The following is a 25,886-nucleotide window of genomic DNA, read 5'->3' on the forward strand; positions in this document are numbered from 1 at the left end:
GTACATGCTTAGCTGCAGGGTGTTATGGTTTACCCTAGCCAGCAGCCAAGCCCCACACACTCACTCACTTGTTCCCCCACCAGCAGGACTGGCGAGAGAATTGGAAGGGTAAAAAGTAGAAAACTCATAGGTTGAGAGACAAGCAGTTTAATAGGAAAAGCAAAAGCTAGGCAGACAAGCGAAGTAAAATCAGGAATTAATTCACTGCTTCCCATGGGTAGGAAGGTGTTCAGCCATCTGCAGGATGGCAGAGCTTCATCACCAGTAGTAGTTACCTGGGAAGACAAACATCATCGCCCCAAACATCCTCTCCCTTCTTCTCCTCACTTTATAGACTGTGCAGGATGCCATCTGGTCAAAAATATCTCTTTGTCACTTAGGGACACCTGTCCCAGCTGTGTCTCTTCCAACCTTTCATTCAGCCCCAACATCCTTACCACCATGGCAGTACTGGCTCCATGTACGCCCTGCTCAGCAATAACAAAAATATCTGTTCAGCACAAATCCCAGAAAACACGGAATAAGCTGAGTTGGAAGGGACCCTCAAAGATTGAACCCACCACCCCCACACAAGCCAGTGTGAAAAGTAATTCTACCCCTGTCCAAACCAGCACAGCAACTCCCACTGTGCATCAAAAGCCAGGTCTCTGAAAGAAAACGGCAGAAATCCCACAATAGCTGCAACAAGCAGTTCAATATAGAGAGTTTTATTTTTTTACTAATGACAGAGCTCCGGCTGTTTGCTCGGCCAAAGCGTAACTGCAGCAATGAGCAGCGAGGTCTGAGAGTGAGGAAGGAGCCGGCAGCCGCAGGGTCCGCGACGCGCGCGGAGCCGTCGCACGTGACAGAGGCGCGAGCAGCTCTGCGCACGCGCGCCGGCCGGCCCGCGGTCTGGGGTGGGCGGGGCGGGGCGGGGCCGGTCACGCGAGCCAGCGCGAGGCTCGAGGCGGTGCCGGGCATGCGCGCAGGCTGCGCGCGCCGCGCGGGGCAGCTATTGGCTCCACGCCGGGTTTCGGCGGGCGGAAGCGGAAGCGCCTGCGCGCGCCCTCATTTCCGGCGGGCGGGCGCGCGGGTTGAGTCGCGGCGCGGGGCTCGGCCATGGCGGGTGAGTCCCGGCCCGGGAGCGGCAGCGGGGCCGGTCCCAGCCTCGCCGGCACGGGCAGGAGAGCTTAAGCTCGGAGCCGCCGGATGCGGGCGGACGGGAACAGGCTGTGAAGGAGGGGAGCCCCTCTGCCTCTCTGCCGCCTGACTGCCATGGTCCTGCTCCTGTGTGTCTGCGGGCTTATGGCCCCCACGGTCTGGTAGTGTTAGACCAGAGCGTGTGTCCGTGGCCACGAGTGTGCTGGCGGTGGGCAAAGAGCTGAAAACCCGAAAGTGTTTTTACTTAAAGTTTGCTGCCTGAAGTAAAATGCAGAAGAACTTTCTTATGGCCCTTTGAAATGAAGCGGGGGTTATGTTAGTGAAGCATTTGGAACATACCTGAGGTGAAACGTGTCTTCTGGCCTAGATTAGGCTTTGGAAATCACGTGAAATACAGTGCATTTATTTGCGTTTTTCTTTCCACATCCGTTCCGGAAGAGTAGTGCTGGTTAAATAATTGCTGGTGGTGTACATGCCACTGTAGTTCATTAATAGCAGTTTATGAAATTGCCTTAATGCAAACACTTGAAGTGTGTTGATACGTGTTATTTATAACATGTTATACTGAATTCTTATTCAGTATTGCATGTTATAAGTAGCACATATGAAATATATATTTAATTTGTAGTAACTTAGAATACTTAATATTTTTATAGTAATGACTTTAATTCTCAGAAACTAAAATGAGATACTTGTATGTTTTCTAATTCCAGAAGAGTGTGTGAGACAGCTCTCTTTATCCTCTGTATTGATGTGTTGTGGCATGTTGTAGCTGTTTTAATCTTTCTTGTTTGGTGGTCTAGTGTTAAGTGTTTTTTCTTGGTTTATGACCCTTTTTCTAATATATTTTTTGAGTAATAATGACAAAGAGATTGGACACCTCTTAAAATTTTTTTTTTTTCAGGACTTACTGCTATGGAGAAGAAGCTGGCTGAATACAAGTGTAATACAAATGAGGCAATTCAGCTGAAGCTAGGTAATACCACTTTTTAAATATTATACAAGTGATACTGAAGTATTCTGGTGTCTTTCTGTGAAATATATACATGTATACATCTGTGTCAGTTTCTCAGTCCTAGTCTGATTACTGATTTGATACTCATAGGTCAAGTAACATGAATCCAAATTGTATAGGATGCCTTGATATCATTTGTATGCCACTCTCACATAGTTTCTTAACTAAAGTTGTCTGACTAGTGGAAAGGTGTGTGAACAGCTCGCAGGGCTTCTGTGGATAAACAGATGAAAGGTGGTGACTTGGTCATGCTCTCTTCTTTTTATTTTCTCAGTTCGCTTTCCTGAGGATTTGGAGGATGAGAACACAACATTTAATCCAGAGTACAGCCATCAAGTGTTTGGAGATGAGTAAGTAAAAGTTTCCAGATTTAAACTAATAGGTCCCAAAGGACAAATTTGTTTCCAAATAATTAAAAACCATAACATTTTGCTAATATGGAGTGCAAGATAAGAAGTGCTGGCCTGGTGCTGCTGCTACATTTACTGGCACAGGCTAGGACGCCTCTGGCCTTCGTGCACCTGGGCACACGCTGGCTCACTCGTGTTCAGTCGAGTGTCGACCTGCACCCCCAGCTCCTTTGCTCTGTTCTTCCCCAAGTCTGTCACTTGTGACCCAAGTCCAGCAGTTCAGCACTCCTGTCCAGCCTAGTGTTGACTGCAGCTGACTTAGGGAGCATTCAGATCACTGATAAGACATTAAATGGGACTGTCACTGAGCCCTGGGGAACACCACAGGGGAACAGCTGTCGGGTGCATTTGACTCCATTCCCCACCACTCCTTGGGCATGGCCATCCAGACAGTGAAGAATGCCCCTGTTCAGGCCATGAGCAGCCAGTTTCTCCAGAGGAATGCTGATATCAAAGTCTTCCCTAAAGTGTAGGTGAAAAAGTATTGTTTCTTTTATTTTGAGCATGCTGAATTAATTAGTGCTGAAGTGTCATTTATTATTTTCAGTAGAGTGATATTCAACAATCTGGCCATAGATTAAAAAAAAACCCAAAACAAACAAACAAAAAACCCCGAAACAAACCTAAAGAGAATCCACCTGTATGTTTCTGTGGACTTCAAGTAGTTGTGTTTCTTAATTTCAATTTCCTTTTGAAAGCATTCTTAAGTACTTCAATTAGAATGAAATACCTGTATTAAATGTAATAAATTTGTTATACTAATAGCATCATTGACAATAATTATAATTTTAGTAATCAGAGAATTCTCCAATCTGTTAATTTAGCTAAGAAGGAAATTCTTCTGGCACTTAACATTTCAAATTTTAAATTATGAATGTACTACCATAAAAGAAAAATCCCAGTAAAAAAAAAGTTTCAGCTATGCTTCAACAACAACAACAAAAAAAAATTGGCCTGTTTCTTTGTGAACATTACTATTTTCTGCATGTGTTTTCCAGAAAAGAAATTCTCTATTCTTCATAAGAGTATCGAATTTGTGTTCAGGCAGCTCGTATTTTCAAACTGTAAAAAAGGCTTTTGTATTCTATACTTCTTTTTGCAGGTACTAATTTCTGGTTAGATTGGATAACTAAATAGAAACTGTCAACCAAAAACTTCACAAATTGCTACACCTGGTTATCTGTGCTTTGTACATTATAGATTGCAGTCGTTTACTCCAAAATATTATACTACACTGCAAAATAATTTTTAATAAATATTAGCAATCAATTAATGTAAATAACTGTTAATGAGTTAAAGCTGTTGAAAAAGCATAAACACAGTATGAGCTGTATTCTTTCCTGTCACAGTAAGGACACAGGCACTGCCTTACTGAGCTCAGAGTACTTCCTCTAGAGGAGCGAAATAATAGAAGCAGTGTAAGGCATTACCTCTGTCTGTATAGTATACATCCAGTTTGATTCCCTTTTCCTATTAGGAAGCTTACCTTACCTTACTGGGAAAGATTATGTGAATCTCACATGAAATGAAGCAACTGTGATGTGAATGTTTTGTTATGTATCAAGTTCCTGGTTGTTATTTTTTCCTTTCTCAGTGAAGTTGCTTTTGGCTACAAGGGACTCAAGATCCTCTTGTATTACATTGCTGGAAACCTCTCAACCCTCTTCCGCATTGAATACACGTCAAAAGTCAATGAAAAGTTTGACTGTGTGGAGGTAAGTGCAGGTCTGCTTCTGTCTTTAACATAACATTGAGAAGGTTTACTTCAGTTCTAGGTTTAGTAATTACCCACCTAGACATGGTTTAAATTAAAAGGAAAGAAAGCTTCACTTTGCTAAGCTAATACAAAGCTTTGAATTTCATTTCCCATTCCCTGATGACAGAACAATCAAAATTGTGTCAAACAGAACAGTCAGATGTGAGGTGTTGATGCCAAAGCCAGTTCTGCAAAATAAACTTGAACTTGACAAGTCTGTATTTCCATATTAACTGTGACCAGGAGGTGGACTAGTAGTGGTGGGGTTAACGATGGAGAGAATCAGTGAGAAGGAAAAAGAGGTTTCTGTAAGAACTTAATGAGAGTATGCTTGACTGTGTCTCTAAACATGGAGAACAAGTAGGGCAGAAAAGAGATTATAAACTTCTGTATGGGTATCATGTATGCTTTACATCTTTCTTAAAGGAATGTGATAATACAGTTACCTGCATGGTTTTTGTTTGGTTCTTTCTTCTTTTTCCTGCAGGTTCTCTGAGCTTATAAAGTTCTTGTAGAATAGCTTTTTCCCACTGTCTGTATGTTCTCCAAATATGACTTCAGACTGCATTTAAGTTACTACTTTCAAATTTATTGGAACTTATTTAAATAATTTCAAGGAAAGGCCTATTGGAAGAGGAGAAATACATTAGAATGACTTCATTAAAATGATTTTAAAGATTTGCCCTTCCTTGTTTTAAAGGCGTATTAGAAAATACTCATTTAAATAGGCTAAGTTCCTGGACATATCTGAAATACTTTATAGGCTAGAGCAATATGTCTTAGGAGTGAAAGGTCATGCTTTCAATTTTAAGAAGGAAAAAGGAAAAAAGGAAAAAAAGGCTGTTGGCTGTATAGTAAACATATTAAAATCAAATTGTCCAATTTTTCACTGCTAGAATTTCAGAATAGAACAGGAATCTGCCCCATGGCACCTTTTTACTTAATCTATTTTTTGTACAAATGGCAAACCCTGTTTACTTCTCTGGAGGTCTAAACAAGGTCTGTCTTGCCCTATGCACACTGCAGTTTTCTGATTAATCAAAATGGCTGCTTTTTTCAAGGCTGGTTTCATATACTGAATTATTTCTCCAATTCCTTTAGGGACTGAGATGGGGGCAAAAAAGATCTTGAGCAGCACTTGTGTTTGCTTTCCAGAGCATTTACATGCCTTGACTGAAGGGGAAGAAAGTGGTTGCTTACCTGTGCTTCCCTTAGTGTTACTAGTACTGTACAGTCAAATAAGCTTATATTGCTATATCTAAACATATGTAGGAAAAATTCGTAGTCAGTCTTCTTCTGTATTTGTATTTGCTGTCAGTTTAACCAGCCTAAGGTAACTCATTTGCAGAGATTAAAATATAAGCTGTCATTACAGCAGGATGTTGATTTGAATGCATATTAACATGTATTTTTCCAAGATAACTATTTACTGATCTCTCCTCCTTGATGGTAATTATACTAAGATGCAGACTATCTACCACACATAACAGATAATCTTGTGTAGTGAATAGATGATGTATAGGAAAGGACAGCAGTTTCTGCTTTTACCTAACAAGCAAGTTGGTATTAATGCTCCACGAAGTTCTTCACAGCAGAGGATTTTGTACCCAAATACCCATACAAGCTGATTCAACAGCAGGTGATTTTATTCTGTAAGACTAAGTTTGGTTTCATTATTGCTAAAGCAGTTGCTGCTATCCCTGCTAGGGACTGACAGAAATATTCATCCCAATACCACTTTTTTTTTTCTCCAAGATCTTTTTCAACATTCAAGATACAATCCTGAAATGTCAAAAGGCAGAAGTCCAGTCATATTTATGCATCTTAACATGGCTTAGGTCCATCTTTAAGGAGATTATATTACTGGAGAAGCCTCAGCAAAGTATGATCATGTTTTGAACAGAAACTGGCACTTCATTTAGTGAAAATAGACAAAATTTATCCCTTGAATAGAGCTAATTCTTTCAAATAACTGAGGAGAAACTGCTTTCTTTTAGTGTAAATATTAATAGCAATGGCCTTTTAATTGTTTGCTGCTTTGAGATTCGCAGCTGTTCAGTATCTTCCTTTTTTCTGCATTTTGTGATGGGATAGGTGTAAAGTATTTCACTAAACTGTCTTGCTTTGCATCTAGTGTATGCATTTGCTTTACACAAAAGCTAATTTTAAAGTATTGTTTCAATATTTGGTGCTCTTGTTAGGCAATACTGCTGATCGCTCCATTTATCCTCTCTGAAGTATGTGCATACAATTTTTAGAGAAATTCAACTCTCAAGTATGCTTCTATAGTTATTTTATTTTAATCCATTTTGAAACAGCATCTACATGGTGTGCGAATGTCATGGCTGCCTATTAGTACAATAATTTCTAAACTAAAATTACCCAGAGTCAAATGTGATGTATGAAGAGACATTACCCACTTAAGCAGTCCTACTACAAGTCAAGTGTAGTTACAAGCCCATACCAAATTTCCTGTCATCAGCTTATGTGATTGTGAAGGTAATATATTACAGGCAGCACTTCCATGAACCATAAGCTTACCAACTCTTGGCTTGCTTAATTCAGGTTTTTGCATGCTTTGTTGTTGTACTACAACATGAAATAACTTACACATTTATGTTAGTTATAAAAGAGGGAAAAGAGAGGAAGTTTATTTTTGACCTTGCAATATATAGAATTTTAAAAGTGACAGTGGATTGGAGAATCAAATTGCTACTTCTCTAACTACACTGGTTAAACTAACAGTCTATCAATTCTCTCTTCTCACAAAGAAGAATGTAAAACAATCATTGTTTATGTGAACAGTGTGAGAAACTCTAGTAGAAATATGTAAACATCAGAAGATATAGAAAACTTCTAGAAGAACTTTAAAACTTTTTAAAAGAACAGGGTAACACATTGTAAGTTGCTTTGCCTATGTTAAACATTGCTGTAGTAGTCAACAGGATTGTTTTTCTGAAGAGAAATTTGTGTGCATCCATTCTGGTTGGTAAGATATGAGTATCTTGCTCTGATAAAAAAAAATTAACCTTTCACCAATATCAAAAATGCACAGGGGAAGGCAGTAAACACATATTGGTAGCTCCTTGGATTATGGGCACCTCAGAAGTATTTGAAAAGGACCTACTAAGTAATGGATGTTTCCATTTAAAAGTACCATGTTTTAATTAAATTTTTCGTGTGGTTAATCTATTGAGATTCCAGTATTTCAGGTCTCATTAACTGAAAATCGCATTACTTCTGCGACTGCTCAAACTGATGATTCTGAGATTTGCTCTGTAAGAAGGAGAGATTCTGTTAACCCTAAAAGTAATTGAAGACTGTATTTTCTTGTGTCAGACCCCATTCCAAGGGGAGAGAATTTTTAGGAGGCAATAGGTGAAAATACGTTGTAGTCATATAGAACCAAGAAGTATCATCAAGTGCTTTATTTGCTAAACTTCTGGCATATTTTAATTCTTTCTGCTGTATTGAAAACAAGACTTCTCTGGTGGTAACCAGTGATGGGTGTGTTACCTTACAGGCCTTGTGCAACTCACAGTTTGGCTTCCTTCTTACCACTAATGAAGAAAGTTAGAAATATGAGGGGAAGCAAAATTACTGAAACATGTATATAGTACTTCCTACTGTATATTCATCTCTTTTAGATGTCGTCCACATGTTGTCTGTGTTCAACATTTTTATTGTACTGTTGTGTGGAAATACTATTTTAATTCTGGGTTTTTGCATGCTTATTCAGCTATATAAAATGCAAATTGCTACATATAGTTGTGATTTCTTACAGCTCTGTCAGTAGTGCAGACATAAGAATTATGTAAACAATGCATTTTCACAATTTTAAAAAAGGCATTTCTATTAACGTAATTCATTGATTTGGAAGAAGTGGCTGATTTTGTGTAATCCCTTAAATCAGTAAGTGTAAAGAAAACTTATTTTAGCTATTACTGGTTTATGAAAAGTGGTGAAGGTGTCAAAAAATTATCTTTGTTTTGAGAATGAAATGAGTGTAAAGACTGCACATGTTTTTACCGAGTTCCTACAGCAAGTATTGTAGAGCTGTATTTTAACTGCTTAATATCTGTCTCCAAATATAAATATAAATGTTGGTAGTACCAAACCATTAAGAATAAAACTTGTTTGTGCTGAACTAAGTCTTATCTTTCTCCACATTAAAAATGTAACTGAATGATAAAGTGCTATTCATTTGCAGGTGCATTGCTTCTGCTTAAGGGCCCATGGTTGAAAGAACAGGAATTAGTAGCATGTTGTATTAGCCTTTTGTAGTGTATTTTGTTCTAAGCATCTTAATTTCCCTGTTTTGAATGCTAAGTAGCAAGAGTCTTGGTTTTGAACTAATACCCATCATGCATGTAAACGGTGTGAAAGAGCTGCTTAGTAAGTTAACACAAAGTGTTCTTGTGTCCGCCCTTGTGGAAATAGATACAATACAAACATTACAGCTGAACTCAAGGCAAACTCCATTAAGTAAAAACCTGGATTCATTGTCCAAAGGAAAGTTTGAATTGAATGTAAGCTCATTTTGTTGAATGTAATGTCAGGCTTTTAGGGGTTGTATTGAGGAGTATGGTTTTGTTAAGTTGAGACCAATTCATTAAGTTTTATTGCCTGGTGAGAAGCAGTAATACGTTATTGTGAAGCTTCATCAAATATTCATGGTTAAAAAGAAGTAGTAAATGTATTCAATCAAGTGGTCTTTTGGGGGTCTGAAAAGGATTATGAAGTCTGCTCAGCTGATAGTCTCTAACTTTCACTATCTGAAAAGAATAATCTCTGAATTAAATTTTGGTGTCAGAATATTTTGTCTTCCACAGTATCTTAGACTACAGGTCAGATTTGCTGACAGTATTCATAAGTTGTACTATTTTATGTCAAACTTTGTTTTCAAAACTTGCTTTTATTAGACTGCAGGATGTGGTTGTCTGAGTTTGTACTGTTTTGCAGCTGATTCTATAGACAGGCATTTCAAGCAGGGGGCCGTAAGAATGCCAGAGTGTGCTAGCTGTCACTTTCCTATTTGGGAGCTACCGTTTTTGGTCTTTGTCCCTTTTTCTCTGCTTAGTTCTGCATCACCTAATACCTCTTGTAAGCTGCTTGTTTGGGAACCTGTGTTCTACAAGGCTGTGTAGCATAGCATAGTCCTGGTGAATTGCTGTCTAGAAAGTCTTGCCTTCTGAACATGCTGCACTTACAGAATAGCTACCAATTCTTTTAGTCAAGCTTGAACAAATATAACAATCTCTAAGCATAAAAATGTTCATGAACTTAGGCTATAACCAAGAGCTTTTTGATTCTTAAAGAGGCTGGGTTGTGACATTTCTGATCTCATGAGTGCAGCTCCTTTACTTGTTGGAAGATCACTAATGAACAGCAAGAATGCTTGCTTTTTATTTTTTCTCTTTCCTTTTTGGCTTTTTAATTACTCATATAGTACCATTGATATAGTGCCATGGTAGATATAGATACGTTAATTTCTTAAACACAGCAGTGACATCAATGCTGTCTTTTTCTAATTTTCCACTGATTCTTCTCCTTTTTGTAATCTTCAGGCAGATGATGTGGAAAGTAAAATTAGAGAAATCATTCCGCCTGGTTTTTGCACAAACACAGATGACTTTGTGTCTCTGCTGGAGAAAGAGGTCAACTTCAAGCCCTTTGGAATGCTGTTGCACACATATTCTATTCATAATGAGGAAGCTGGTGAAGATATAACATATCAGATATACAAGGTATAAAAAATTGTTTCTACTTTTGAGCAACCAAATTCAACTTTATTTTGCAGAGATGCACCTTCTGTAGTAACTCAACTGTAGTGTATAAATACTATCATTTTACCCATTTGTAAATGGTTAACATACTTTTTTATATCAGTGATTTAATTAGGTTTTTCATAGTTTTTCCTCTTGCATCTGTGATAGGTTTCACCTGACTTCTCCTGGCTTTTTCCCTAGGCTGACATGACATGTCCAGGCTTTCGAGAATATCATGAAAGGCTTCAGACGTTCTTGATGTGGTTTATTGAAACTGCTAGCTTTATTGATGTAGATGATGAAAGATGGAACTACTTTCTAGTGTAAGTACAGTTCTAAAGCAACAGTGGACCTTATTACCTCCACAAAGCCTGCATTTTAATTGTGGCTGGCCAATTATTGGAGCAGTATAATGATATTTTTCCCAGGAAAGGAAAAACATTGTTTATGAGGCTTGAGTTTTCCTCCATTATGCTTTGGGAAAGCTTGAGAATAGAGCTGAATTAAATGCTGTTGTCCGTTAGAGCCCTGAATGTAGGCTTAAACAGTAAAATGAGCTTTGCCTGTGTTTTCTTTTACTTGCCACCTATTCATCTTTATAATAGGCAAGTGCACTGAAGTGCTGTAAAGAGGTCTGATTTATCCAAGTTGCTGCACACCAATTAAGTGAATTGTACATTCAGAACATAGCAGGTGTACCCATTGGGCCCTCACAGAGTAGCTTGCTGACACTGAAAATTCAGTTGGAGAATGGAAAAGAAAATGGACACTGCATGGGAGCGCAACTGTAATTGACCTGCTTGGCTTTCTGTTTTATCTGCAGATTTGAGAAGTATAATAAGGATGGAGCTACGCTCTTTGCGACCGTAGGCTACATGACAGTCTATAATTACTATGTGTACCCAGACAAAACCCGGCCACGTGTAAGGTAATTGGTGGTGTAACTCGTGCCTTGCCTTTTATTTCAGAAGAGGGAACTGCTGAAGTTCCCAATACTTGTTTATAATAGTGTTGATTTGTTTAAAAAAATCCCCATTATTAGCTGTCTATGCACTGATTTTTTTCATTGTTCCCTTCTTGAAGCGGAGGGAATCTCAAACAAGTTTTGAATATTTAACAATTTTAAGATTCTGTTAAAAACTACATTTTAACATGAAGATTGCACATACCTTATCTAAAATGAAATTTTGTTTTTAAGACTTCACATTGTTTCCAAATGCTTGCATTTGAACTGAAAATGCATTCCTTTGTCTGTAGCCAGATGCTGATCTTGCCGCCATTCCAAGGAGAAGGCCATGGTGCTCAGCTGCTTGAAACAGTTCATAGATACTATATGTCTTCTCCTACAGTACTTGATATAACAGGTTTGTATTACATTTTTAAGAAGGAACTTCACAGGTTGTTAGCCTACAAGCTAACTTTTATGTTCATTTGTGTGAATTTAAAGCCTTTTGAAGATTTAGCTTCTGCTCAGTTCAGGATTAATAGTACCCCGGTTTACAGAAGTGTATATGGTGTAGCTCCTTAGATACTTAACTGGGAGAACAGCACACCAGGAAAATTCAATCCCTAGTGTGAATGGATTACCAGCTAATTAAGTATTTCATTGTGAGATACACAGCTGAGTTTGCCAAGAGATCAAGCTTTGTAAATTCCTTGTTCAACTTACCCCTATTAGCCAAAACTCAAACTTGAGGCGAGACACAACACACCTAAATAAAATAGCATATTTAATATTGGTGCGCAAGCTGAAATTTTACAGATAGTAAGAAATTTTGTAGAGATCACGTTCTCTAGGAGCACGTATTGCTGGCTGAAGGTATCCATGATATTAGATGTGTGTGCACAAATACCTCAAACAAAAGATTGTGGAAATGGCAGATAAAGGATCCAGGTGCATAATAAAAGTAACATGGAAAATTGCTACAGGCATGACATCAGTCCTGTGGTTTCAAGTCTAGTATAGGAAGAAATGCAGTTCAAACATATTTTTACCATTCAATTCTATGTGTAGTCTCATCTTGGTTATAAATAATGATCCATTCTAATTAAAACCCAACAGACCATTTGTTTTCATAATGTGTTGTTGCCAGATCATCATAACAAAATAATTGACCTCATAATTTCAATCCAGTTTGTGGGAACCTAGGAAAGTATAGTTTAGTTCATTCAACAGGAACTCATGTGCATCATGCATTTTTCCTTTTAATAGTACAAACCTTTACATAGCTTTTATAATTGAGGATGAGCAAAGTCTTAACATGCTAGTGCATAAATCTTATGACTTGTTCATGGCTCAGTGCCTTAAGTGCAGGGTTGTAGCAAACAGTAAATGTGCACTAAAACATTGGTCCATTTTTTTGTGGAGTGAAGCAGGAGAAGGCTTGCGATATTCTACATGGCATACAATTTATGAAAGTTAAGACTCTTCGAGAAGTATTTATTGTCCTTTTTGAGGGGGACATTGGACTTGGACTAACTTAATATGGTATTTAGTTGAATATCATCTAAAATTGTGAAATAAAGCCTTCATTAAGTTCTGTAAAGAGGAAATGAAGATCTAATTAATTACTTTGAAAAAGCTAATTGACTAATGAAAATTATTTCTGAGTTTCATGTTTGCAGCAAATACTTTGTTCTGCTTATACCTTTTCATCGTGACACAAGCAAAATGTATGCTGCTAGTGCTTACTGGACAGAAACTACCTCATTCTTCTTTTAACTACTCTGAATGCAAAAGAAGCAATCAATTTACTTTAGTGCACTTATGCAATCTCTTTAGCAGAATAAATGCTATAAAGCTTGCCACACAAGATTAGACAACTCGTGCGCAATAAATTTTAACCCAACCCAGAAAAATAAATTGTTAGTTGTGCAGTGCCACATATACCACGTGGCAAAAGCTTCTATCCCAGTCCTTCTTGGTAGCTTTGTTTTGCTTTTAATCATCCTGAAACTACAGGTTTTAACTATTTACAGTGTACCTCAAAACTAAAGGAAAACACAGCTGAGATGAAAGCTGGTTAGCAATAAACTCCACTATGCCAGCTCCCAGAGTGTTGAAGGGGAAGCATGGCCCTGCTACTTGTTTGTAGGGAGCTTGTCTAAAGCAAGGAAAAATGTTTGTACATATTTTTCCTTCTGCCATATGGCCTCATGTTGATCTTAACTGTGGCTAGTTCTCCATTTCAGTGTTTTTTTCTATAGCAACAGTTTTGATAGCTATGCTCTCTTTTTTAAGTAAAATGAAAGTAACTTGAAATCACTATCAACTTTTGCATAGATCCTTTCAGCTTTTTAATTTTGGGTAATCTTGTCGTTTGACTTCTTGTACCTTTTCCTTGCTAACAAAGACTAACTCCTGCTCAATACATGTCTTCAGCTAGTTTACTTGTATACAATAAGATATTTTCACTAATCTTTACCCACATTTTCCCTTTTGTGTTTTAGTAGTTCTACTACTGTCAAATATAAAATAGATGAAAGATACAAGAAAAAAGGTTTAAAGGCTTGTCTTTTTCCAAGGAGTTAAATGGGTTTAAACAAGTTCGTTTCATAATGCATATTTACAGTATGTACAGCACTATGTACACAAAATATCAGAAGCTTCTCTTAATGTGACCTGTTTGTCTACTGTCAAACATCAAAACCTTAGATAACAGTGCTTACAATTAAGTACAGTTGTTTATATACTGATGAATACTGCTTTTGTTTTCCACAGTTCTTTGTAATTACATACCAGAGATAAGAAAACAAATAATGCTTATAAGCTTTTTTTCTTTCTAGCTGAAGATCCATCTGAGAACTACGTGAAGCTTAGAGACTTTGTTCTTGTAAAGCTCTGTCAAGATTTGCTTTGCTTTTCCCCAGCAAAGTTAATGCAAGGTTTCAGTCAAGAAATGGTAACGGAAGCTCAACAAAAATTGAAAATAAATAAGGTATTAAATCACTACTGTTGTAGTTGGACATACTCTTATTAAACTAGTACAATACAGCTTAATCTTAGAGACATGGAATTTACATACTTGTTTATTTTGATACTTGTTAAGGATGTATCAGGAAATATATTGTTCATGAATTTAGATAAATGCCTTTTTTACTTACAAATTCTAATGTAGTAGAATTTGACATGGTTTTGATCTCTTTCAAGAGTGTGCAAGTAAGTGTTGCTTTGGGAATGCAGAATGCTAAAGTGGCAAACAGCTTATTAATGCAACTCTAAACACTTGGAGAACTAAAGAGTTAAATTGAACAATTAAATTTCCTGGTAATCTTGAATTATTAAACTCATTTTTGAGTATGGTAGTGAAATAGCAGAGTTGTTTAATTAAAAATGTATTTGAGTGTGGTGTACTGAAGACTTTAAACCGTGAGGGATGGGCACTGTGAAGCCATATTCAGATGTGTTAATGAAAATGGTATAGCTTATATAAGTTAACTACATCTGCAGCCTTCCATATTTTAAGTCTGAAAGAATAAATTAATTTGTTTTTTTAACAGTATATAAACATGTGGTAGTGTTGCAAGCAAACCACTTTATTTTTGTTGTGTTGTTCAGAAAAAAATACTTGGTCTAAAATGCAAGTTAATACTAATATAGTAGCAACATAATTTTCTCCCCAGATGTCATACTTTCTGATCTTGATACAAAAAGCACTTCATTTTTTCCATTTACTAATTAATTTTCTTCTCCAGTAAATAGAAGAGTGTAAATATTGTTTCATTTTCATAGTGATAACTTTCAGGGGGCCTTGTGAAGGGCAGTAGATACATGTGGATTATTAAAATTATGATAATTTTATTATTTTAATAATTTTATTATCCAAAGTGGATACTGCTTGGTATTACTTCACGTCACTCTAGTTCAAGTCCTTGTTCTTAGAAGTGTTTTTGGACTCTGGCTTCTGAGCTTTCTGCTGTTCACTTACAGCAAGTCCTTGAAGCTCCTCTACAGCTGCTGCAACACTTGAGAGATCAGACACTGGGTGCATGGAAGAAAATGGTTTTCAAGTCACAGGAAAAATGTTTATTCACTGAACTCACCAGATAGGACAGATTTATCCTTGCCCCATCTTCTGATTAGATGAAGAATTACTCTAATATTTCAGTATTTCTGCACTTGGAGTTCTGTTGAGTGACCTCTTTATTCAGATGTGGTTTTTATTCTCCTTTCTGTTCATTAGCAACACACAAGACGAGTTTATGAAATTCTCCGATTGCGTGCAACAAATATGGGTGATGCAGAACAGTCCAGAAGCTATCGCTTGGATATTAAAAGAAGACTGATTGGGCCCTATAAGGTGTATATGACTTAAGTATCATTTAATATTTATTTCAAGGCTAATTATACTTGATTTTACTTTAATTTCCATAAATGTAGTTGATGCCAATTATGCTGCCAATCAACTACTGTTAGTAATGCAGTGTTCAGCTGACATATATACAGATGCAGAGGACATTCCTACATAGCAGCACTGAAGATCCTGTGTACTGTTTCCTGCCCAGTTCCAGCAGGAGGTTACTATTAAGCTTATGCTGTCTAGCTACAAGTAGCATTATGCCCAGATGGATGTAAGGGGGAAAAATGGTCAATTTCTTGAAGAGGTTAAAAACATACCTTAAATAGACAAGCCAGAAATTGGAAGAGAGTAAAGCTTACACTGCAGACGAGGTACATTTTTCGATTACATTAGCAAGGAGGTGGTTGCTAAAGCTGCTGGGACCTTTATGCATGTGGCATGACTAGATTGGGATGACTGATGCAGCCGAGTGTGTTGCTCTCTGTATTAGTAGTATTAATACAGGAAAGAAAAGATTTGGTATATTAGTTAACAGGGCATCACTCCAAGGTAGTTTAAAGGGTGAGCAGCTTGTGAAATTTCAGTTTCACTGTGGCTTCTCCATTTCTGACAAACTCTGCATTTTATTAGTAGATTGTGCTGGTAGACATAGCTCCTTGATCATGTCTTTATTCTTCATGTCATCCCTTTTGGTAGTAAATACCACTGCTGCACTGCTTTTTGTAATCGTTATACTTTGTTTGCTACTTGAATATGCTTTTCTGCCCAGCGCAACAACTTGTCCCCTTGTCCTCTTGAAGCTGCCCAGGTAAAATGTTACTCATAGCAGTTTTCAAAATCTTGTGTACCTGGATATGCTTGTTGTATGTTTGGAGGGGGGAAGTGGATATTGAAACAACTGGTTATCTGAAACATGCAAAGAGTTTGCTCTTTAGCAGGATCTGGAACTTAAAGATGGCCTAATGGTACAGTATCACATGTAGTGGGCATTTAAAAGAAGGTACTCTTTTTTCAGAGCTAATGTTTATAATCGAAACAAACACTCCTGTTAATCAGGCAGACTTTGAATTAATTCTAGAATAAAGTTTTAGTTGTTCTACTGACAGAAGCTTGGCCAGAAGGTACTCATCTCTATTTTCATTTGGGCAGCTCATCATATGTTTTTGAGTATATTACTCATTTTGACTACACAGAGGTAATGTGAATCAAAAATTTAAACATCTATGCTGCTTTTCACATCCTTTCAACAAGGAAAGGCTTCTTGATTATTGGCCAGAAATGTGCTTGAACACCTCATCAGGACTTAAGTACAGAATCTTTTTTCCTGAACTGAACTTTGCCTATCTGTGGAATCTTCGGGATATTACAGTTTACTGTAATTTCCACTCCTCCCTCCTGACTCACAGCATCAATCACAGATTTAAAATAAATACTCCTTTGAGAGATAAGCGTAAAATTAGAGCACAAAAGCACTTTGATTTTGAGACTGTTAGAAATAGAGTCGTTTAATGAAATTTTGTTTTAATACATTGATTCCATAGGTGTTGCAAAGATTTATTGATAAGATACCAGGCATAGATAATGCCTTTTTTTAAATTAAGTGTTGAACGATATTCTGGTTTTACAAAGCTAGAGAAGACTGAAGAATGAAAGTGCCTGAAGAACTGAATAGTTCAGAAATAGGTATCACCTACATAAAAGTATACCTGGGTAAAGAAAATAAAAAAGTATTTTGAGGTGTTTTTAAGAAACGGGTAACAATCACATGTGACAGAGCAAGGACAATTCATCTTCCTGTACAAATATGTTTATGCTTATGAATAATCTTACTGCTTTTCAGTGCTGTTACTACTAGTCCCTGGTAACTTGAATAATTTGTAAGAGTTTGTGAAACTTTTTCTGTGTATTGGAGGCTTAAAATTAAAATTTTGATCGTCAGTTATTGGGAAATTATTTGGCTGAACAGTTACATAATGGGATGCTAGTGTAATTAATGTTAATGGAGGACTAAATATCCTGGTCAGATTTCTACAGTCAATTTTTTCATGCCATACATCTTCAGTAGTAGGTGTACTGTTAGACATAATCTGTTTGGTTAAGGAACAAAATTCCTCCCTTCTCTAGCTCATGGGCAATAGAGAAACTTTAACAGCCTTTAACAGAACAAATATAGTACTGGTTAAACATGGTTACTGGTTCTCTTGGGATTAGGGACATCTTAAAGAACTAGATACTAAAATAGAATAAATTTTAATGAAATACCATATTCTTGATAATTATTGGCTGTGTTCAAACTACTGTTTGTTTGATTGCTTAGAAAAAACAGAGAGAACTTGCCAAGATGAGAAGGTGTCTAAGACCAGAGGAGATGACTAATCAGTTGAACCAAATAGACCTAAACTTGCAACGTGAACAGTTAGAAGAGAGCTTCCAACAGCTTGTTTCAGATTACCGAAGAGTCCTAGAACGACTTGCACAAGCATGAGGATCCTACTTGTACAGGAAACTTGCAGATATCTATACAGTGTTGTAAAACACGTCCTTAATTGCCACTTAACTGCAAAAAAATTTCATGTGACGTTTTAATCACATTAAAGGTGACTTGTGTTCCGGTGCATTTTGAATATTTTCTATTTTTGTGTTGTAGATTTAAAAATGTACTTTAGGTTTTGGGGCACTTCTTGATGAAATAAAAAATGTAGATTCTCAGATACAGTGTTATTTCAATTGTATTAATTTTCTTTTACCCTTTTGTTTCGATCAAGACTTAATAGATACTAGAATAGCAAGTTAATATATAAATCTAAGCAATCTCAAATTTCTCCTAACTTGATCCTCCTCAGGCTGTTCTCCATGGATCCTGTTGTACAGTGTAGGGCCTGTCCAGGTTTAATATCATGAACAGGTGACAAGGTTGGTTCTGTGGTCTCTCAAGTGTTTCCTGTGTGCAGACTCTTTACCTTTTGCTAAAAGTGGATCCTACTGTTGAAGACCCATTCTCTTTAAGCCTCTAAAATACCTCAAGCACATTCTTCTTCAAACCCCCAAGTTTTCAGGTTTTTGATTTTCAGGGAGAAACCTCATAACTGGGGTACCAACCAGGACTTTGTGAGGACTCCAAAAACACTTCTACTAGTGAAAGAAGCAAATCTGTAGGATGCAACTGCCTTGATATAGTTCCTTGGCTCTGTTCCGCTATCCATTACTTCTCAGACCTGAGGTTAGTTCATAAATATCCTGTCTGTTCTCCCTCAAAGGAATAAATTGTTACCTGTTCTGGTAGTTCAGGCTTTAGAGGACTTAATGTGAATAAGGATCATTGAAATTTATTAACTATGTTTGATGGCCCTAATGGGATTCAGGTCTAGCTTTCAAAACTGGAGCTTGTAGGATGACCGTTCTCCACTATCTGATGTGGTGTGGAAGAAGTGAAATAATTTTTAAAAGTTTCAAATCTGTGGGATTTTTTGTATTTTCTATTAAATTACTTTCAGAAATTTAAAATTCAGATGAGGGTATCTTGGCTGTATGGTACGTCTTTCATCTACTGTGGTATCCAAATCTATTAATCAATAGTAGCAATTGTTAAAAGACCTTTCCTTGGTAGTAATAGTAAGACTGAGGTTAAGTTGGGAATTTGGGGTTTCGGTTTTTTTCTGTGGATGGTTTTGGTTTTTACTGAACATGTTCATATCTTGGTGATAAATCAGAAGTGGGAAAGCTGAACTGAAGAATTGTGCTTAAATTTGATTCCTGTGTAGAGGTCCAGGATACTTCTGGGGCAGCCTGCAATAACACTCCTTGAGCTTAAGCCATTGAAGAAACTGTAGGACTGACAAGAAGAAACACTACCTAATGGGCTGTTTGCCCACTTAGAAATTACTGAGCCAAAAAGCGCAAAATTGCTTTCCTTAATCACAACTTCATTTCCTATTCACACATAGCAAATCTCTCACACAGTGATGCGGGCATATTCATTTTTTCATAACAGATTAGATTATCTTTTTTTCTTTTTATGTTGACACAGTTAAAAGAGTTTGAATTAGTGCTTGCAGTTCCTTTAGTGGTTTCATATTCCAGTATGGTCTTGGGAACATTCTAAGATGTTGGGATGTGCCTTTGAACTGCAAAACTTCTTGGCATGAAAAATAGGAATACACTGCTTCCTAGAGGCCTAGTAGAAATTGAATCCTTCTATACTGCAGCAGATTACAGCTTCTGCAGCTCTGCTGCGAGGAAAGACCTTGTGAGTACACCCTAATCCATTACAGTAAATTAAGCCAATTATCTCAAGTAATCTTCATCAGCAAATTAAACTAGCCCTGCTGACTTTGCCTGAAGTGGTCTTAACTGTCTGGACTATGCTTTCCCTTGGCAAAGAGAAGGAGGCAATAATCTTGTTGGACAGCTAGAAAACTACAACAGCTCTTCTGACACTACTGGGGGGCACATGCCAGTTTCCTTCAGCAGGCTTGTGGGGTGCATCTGTTCAAGCTAACATTTCAGGGACTATGCATTTGTGGTATAATTGACTAAATCCCCACATTTCAGCATGCTGCTGGACAAAGTCCTAGCTTGCCAGTCTGGATACTTTGTTCATGATTTTCAACAGGATAACTTCACCTACAAGTGAACTGCAAGATGCTTGTCTCAGAAGTACACACAGCAGCAACGCCAGCTGTTCAGTGAGTCATATTGTGAAATTAAAAAGTATTTATAGAAGTATAAAAACTATTTATAAAAGTTTAGTAAGTTTGTGTAATGTTTGTATTTCTGTATTAACTAAGAACAAGAACCTCCTACTATATTTAAACAAATACTTTGTGTTATAGTACACAACTGGTGTTGTTTGACTTCTGTGTGCTGAGAACACCGGTGAGCTGCTAACAGCTGTCTGTATGGAATTGCAAGTAGGTACTGGAGGGGTTCAATTGTGTGGATTTGTGAGCTGACAAATTAACACTGAGGCTTAGTAGCAGCTCTTTCACTCTAGGCTGGGGGCATGAGAATTGGATAGCTGAAGTTGAATGCTATTGGAGCCCTCTTATATTCTGGGCACAATATGATGCTAAAGTAATCCTGGATTTAAAATATTTTTGTTCAAATACTTAATCTGCTATTCTAGGTTTCTTAAGCACTATTCTTTTCAGCTATTACTAGCTAACAGAAATTTAAAGCAAACACTAATAACAGTCTTATTAATAATAGGTTTATGTGACTTTTTTTCTGCATTTTGATAAAATCCAGATTCAGATTCTTTAGTCACTTCACTCAAATTTCAAGTGAAACTTTGCACAACATACTGATAAAGCATTTTAAAGAGTTTTTTACATTCAAATATTCAGAATGTACATAGGATCGTATTTATAAAGTTTTTCTTTGCAGATGCTTCTGGCATCAGGGTGCTGATTTGCCCTTCCATCACTTAAAAATCCAGCCATGGCAATAGTGAATCTACTTCAAAAAATTCAGTAAAATAGTTAATTTAGTTCAATTGACAGACACAAGTTTTCTTCCAATGTAAAGGTATTGTCAACGATGCTAATACAAGATTTTGTCCTAAGAAGTAAATAAAGCTCTGAAAAGGGTTTTATGTTCAGAAACCTAGGTCAAACTGTTCCCTTTCAGTTTGAAGCATAAAAGTTACCTACTGCAGATACTAGGAAACAATTTGTTGTTCAACAACTAATAATCTCAAGAAATACAACAGAATACCTATAGCTTCAGAACTGAGAAAGCAAACTACCAGAATCTGCAGGATTTGAAGGACACCAACTGCTGTAGTTGGAGGAATAAAGGTCTGTGTGTCACTGAAGGAGTTTCTTGGGCAGCAAATGTCTTTGCTTCCTATGAACCAGCACACAAAGCTGCTATGTGGCAGTTTAGGCAATTCAAGAGTGACCTATTGTCTCTCTCTGCAATAGCAGCAGGAGGGTAAGCAGCCCATAATGTCTGTATGAAGGATTTGTGTGTGCTTATATAGATTTTTTTCAATTCCTTTTTTTGTCTCTCACTGAGACTTTGTTGTTCTTTATGCTTCTCCTTGATCATATTTTATGACTGTTAGACACTAGAAAGCTTGAAAATCTTATGTTGCATATTTTGCCATTTTACTTTTCCTCACGGTGTCAGTTCTGATCTGCTTTCTTCAGTATCAAACTGTTGGAACTAGAAATACCTGTTACATTGGTAAGCCTATCATATAAAACCCTGGAGTTATAGTTTTCAAATTTAAAACTATTCTGTAATGCTACTGCTTTGTGAAACATGCTTGCTAGGATAATTTGGACTTGAAGTTGAAAAAAAAAAGACAGCATAATAAATATTAACATTGACATCTCACAAGCAAGTATGTATTGCAGATATTTCAATTTTCTGGAAGAAAAAAAACAGCCTAAAGTCATAGAAATATTTTCCCCCATGATTCATGATTTTTAAAAATTTCAGCTGGTTTACACTGCTAGCTCTTTTCTCCAATTATCAGAATGATTTCAGTGTAACCCTAGGTTCTTTCTATTAAAATATTCCTTTTACAAAAGGCAGGTAACCACACCAATGACAATATTTAAAATTATGAGGCTAAAAATTTAGTCCAGCCAGTAAAAATGGAAGGCTGTTACACAAAGCAATACAAATAGATGCAAGCGTGGCTCAGGCAGGGCATGCTATCTGCCATCATACTGGCTTAAAACTGGTAGGAATAAGCTTGTCTCCCTATTACTTATCTTTTTTACAATGTAGAAAGAAAAATAATACAACTACCAGTTTCTACTCATAGCTATTCATTCAAATGCATGTTTACCAGGTTCCTTGTTGCTTGCACTAAAGCCTTCAGTAATATGCATTGCAAGAAACAAGATTACACGCTGTATCTGAGCTTCCTTTTAGATCTAGAATGGTACAAGCTAGGTACAAAGGATAATTAATCTAACAGTTTTCATATTTCCATGTTCAAATATGTTTAATTCTCTAGACCAGAGGCGGAGAGAAAAGGTTGGAAAAAAATGTTCTACATTGACTCTTCAAAGCTCATTTCAGATATGAGGCTCCCACCCAAACTGGAGGAATCTCAGGTAATGACACCATGAAGACAAAGCCTTGGGAAGAGGATTCAGAATTCCCTCTTTGCTGTACAAAAAATATATATAGCAGGAGCAGTACTGTGCACTGTTTTTTTTTCTGAGAGTAGCACTACCTTCTTTCTTCAGTAAATAAAGAACAAGTAATGCTGTAAACATTGCTCACACAGGAGGTATGTGCTCCATTTGTGGTTGTTGCACAGTTTGAGCTGAAGAGATAAAACGTAAAGAAAATCTAGATCAATGGGAAAAGCTTGACATCCCTTTTTTGTTTCTAAATGGTAGGGCAATAAGGGAGATATTCCATGTTCAATAGTTGCTATTTTTAGATGCTTCCCTTTTCTCTAGTTAGGTTTTTCTCTGAGCTATATGGGGTGTTCATGTTTTAAAACTTCATCATTTCATAGAAAATAATAAATCTGCCTAGAATGAATTTAATATGATGAGGACCTATAAATATGTTATTTTTCTTTCCCTGAAGTTGTAATGTAAATTTTATTTAGTGTAGCTTTACCTGGTTATAAATATTTTGTATTACTAATGTAGGAGATTTCTGGGCAAGTTCAGGGCTCCAAACTCTCTCAACCTGGATCAGATGAACATCAGAGCTGAAAAAAAGAACACCTATTTGTGATTAGAGTAGGACCCAAACAGCACCAGTCTCATCAGCAAAAGCTGCTGTAGAACTAAATAATCTTTTAAGACAATCTTAGATAGGAAAGTCTAAGCCTAACTTCAGAAGTTAAGATCTAAGCCTAACCTCAGCTACTATAGTTAAACTAGAAGCTTGTTTCTGTATTGCTCTATAAAAGATACTGTGTATCACAAAATACAACTCTATTGACTTGCAGGCTGTTACAGACTGCTTTGAAACTTTCATGTCAAAACCTAACTTTGTCTTCTTTAGCACACATAATTTTAATATTTTTTAGCACAGGCTTATTTTAATATCAGCCTGCCCAATTTAGGGAGGAAATAATGTTGAGATTCTACATTTAGTGTTTGGTGGCTTTCACAGCACAGAACGAAGTGAGATGGGATGTGAAACATTATTCAAGGAGAGTCTTTCACACAGATGTGTTGAATAAACCCTGGGCTGAAAAGTAATTTCTCCAAAACTGCCTCTCAACCTGACACTCCATCTTGAGACATCATTGTCCATGTTAAATATTTCAGGGGGATTTGTCAATTCTAACCAAAAGACAATTATACACATAAAGGAGAAAGTGATGTATTGCTTTTGGTGACAATTTGAATGCAGTGAAGTATGATTTTTTCAGGTTTGCTGTGTTAGGATCTGGTATGTCTCTCTTTTCAGAGATATTCACCCCCATTTTACTGCTATAAAGGTCCTAAAAACTATAAATGTTGTTTTTATTTCTTAGCAAAAGGAGAAAACCTGCATCTAAGCATAAATTAGAGACAAATGAATAATGACTGTTGTTAGGCTTAAGATGCATCCAGAGACTGCAAAAATTACACAGTTTGCTTGAAAAGTAATTGATCGTAATTTGATTGATCCTCTATTTTCTGGCATGCAAAAATAATTGGTCCAATCTAACCACTAGTCAGTACCTACAAGTATTTGTGAAATAGCCTGACACTTAAGGACAAGGTAATTACAAAGGTGGTAGCAGCATAACTAGAATTGCCTCCATTTTCTTATGCCATCAACCAATTTTCAGGCTGTTACAAAAAGGAATTCAGGGCTTACAGATTCAGGAAAAAAAACAAGCATTCACTTCATTTTCTCTAACAGTGGCCTCATTCTACTGAGTAGGAAATACTTGCTGACTCAAGCAAGAAAGGTGAGACTAGGCCACCTTAGAGCTCTCTGTTTTTTCTCCTTTAGTGACAGTTGAGGAAAATGTGGCTAATTACTCACCATACATGGATACTTTCATGTGAAGTCTCTCTAAGCACACACAGGGACTCCCACTCAAGAGTAAATACAGTTGCATTGGCCAAGCAGCAGAATATGTGACTGCTTTACACTGCCCACTGATGTTATAGAAATAGTGGTTGTGCATCTGGATTCCTAAAGTCTTGCCAAGATACAAAAGAGGATAGAATGAAGCTCCTGAAAGACCATACTCCACTGTAGAATTAGGAGGAAAGGGAAGACGTGCACATTTTGGCCCTGCAAATGAAATGTGCACATAGCTCTCACCAGCGAGCAGTGGGTAATGCTGCTCACAACGTGTAACTGATCAGTTTAGCAATGCTTTCTCTGCATTTATTTCTATATGCTTATTTCTGTGAAAATCTTACCATTCTCCCCTCAGATGATGAAACACATCAATTCATGCAGAATGTGGCTATAAGATGTGGAATAATTTTTTGGAGGCAGTGTAAAGTATTGTATTGATTTTTAAACTAGTATGTAGTCTGGATATAAGCTATATGATAGGCTGCTTGTCATGCTGTGGCAGCCAATTAAGAGATGCACTTTTACTAGCAAAATTTAAGAGGATCACAGCACTTTTTTTTCCTTTTTTTTTTTTTTAATCAGAGAGAATGCTTGGAATTTCCTCCTTAAAATCAGAACTGCGTCAAGTGTAACTTTGAAGTTCATACTTCCTGGAGAATTTTTCTAAAGCACGTGTAGGTAAATATGCTCAGCATTCCCATCCGCCTTGGGCTTTGAGTCTGTTCTTAACTAAATCATAAAACTTGTACATGGTAAGTTAAAAACTGCTAACAGCTGTACCAGGAGGTAAATAAATCTGGAGATAAACAGCCTCAGTTCTCCTTTGACAATTTACTTACTTATCCCCCAGTTTACCACTGTGTGTGTACACATGAATGTATGTAAGGACGCAAAGATCAATACATGTGTGTGAGGATGTAAGAAAGGATTATTTGTATTACTTTTATATTTTAGAATGCATCCAGGTGGGTTTTGAATGTCTCCAGAGAAGACTGCAACCCTTCCCCGGGCAGCCTGCTCCAGTGCTCTGCCACCCTCAGCATAAAGCTCTTCCTCATCTTGAGGTGGAACTTGTGTTTTAGTTGTGGTCATTGCTCCTCATCTCCTCATCCTTCCCTTGGCACCACTGGGAAAGGTCCAGCACCATCCTCTCGGCACCTGCCTTCGAGATACTCCTTGGCATTAATTACTTTGTGAAGAGTAGTTCGTATTTTAGTCACAAAAATACAAGTTGAGGGGAAGGTGGTGGTGTTTGCTTGCTTAGTTGGTTGGGTTTTGTTTATTTTTTAATGGCAAGAAATTATGAGGTTGCTCCAGCACTCATGGATTAGTATGGTTGCAACCCATGCGGGACCGAGTCCCACTTCTGGCAGTTCTGTCTCGTGTCTCCCGCTGGCGGCAGGAGCAGTCACCGGTCCCGCTAGGGATGGTGAGCTGAGCGGGATGGGGCTTAGAGAAGGGCAGTCGGCGGCACCGCGGGCACCGGGA

General features: G+C 37.3%; 2 protein-coding genes across 3 annotated transcripts in view; both read left to right on the top strand.

Annotated features, from left to right (window-relative positions):
* Nucleotides 1–1,075: 1,075 nt before the first annotated feature.
* Nucleotides 1,076–18,100, top strand: HAT1 (histone acetyltransferase 1). Of its 2 annotated transcripts, none has more exons than XM_085584463.1 (11): nucleotides 1,076–1,484; nucleotides 2,045–2,116; nucleotides 2,430–2,505; nucleotides 4,160–4,280; nucleotides 9,889–10,068; nucleotides 10,291–10,412; nucleotides 10,913–11,017; nucleotides 11,347–11,453; nucleotides 13,876–14,027; nucleotides 15,273–15,389; nucleotides 17,707–18,100. In XM_085584463.1, the coding sequence occupies exons 2-11, from the start codon at nucleotides 2,056–2,058 to the stop codon at nucleotides 17,872–17,874; spliced, it is 1,209 nt and encodes a 402-aa protein (XP_085440589.1). In that variant the 5' UTR covers nucleotides 1,076–1,484; nucleotides 2,045–2,055; the 3' UTR covers nucleotides 17,875–18,100. The 2 variants fall into 2 exon arrangements, with proteins under 2 accessions (XP_085440589.1, XP_021408093.1); XM_021552418.3 differs by having other exon boundaries at nucleotides 1,076–1,105.
* A 145-nt stretch (nucleotides 18,101–18,245) lies between these two features.
* METAP1D (methionyl aminopeptidase type 1D, mitochondrial) overlaps nucleotides 18,246–25,886 on the top strand; it is a 50,762-nt gene continuing 43,121 nt past the window's right edge. Inside the window, exons 1-2 of the mRNA XM_085584465.1 lie at nucleotides 18,246–22,462; nucleotides 24,981–25,076. The gene's annotated coding sequence lies outside the window, so the exon portion shown is untranslated. The remainder of the gene's footprint in view (nucleotides 22,463–24,980; nucleotides 25,077–25,886) is intronic.

This window comes from Lonchura striata, chromosome 7, assembly GCF_050655825.1.
Source record: "Lonchura striata isolate lonStrDom1 chromosome 7, ASM5065582v1, whole genome shotgun sequence".
NCBI classification, from domain to species: Eukaryota; Metazoa; Chordata; class Aves; order Passeriformes; family Estrildidae; genus Lonchura; species Lonchura striata.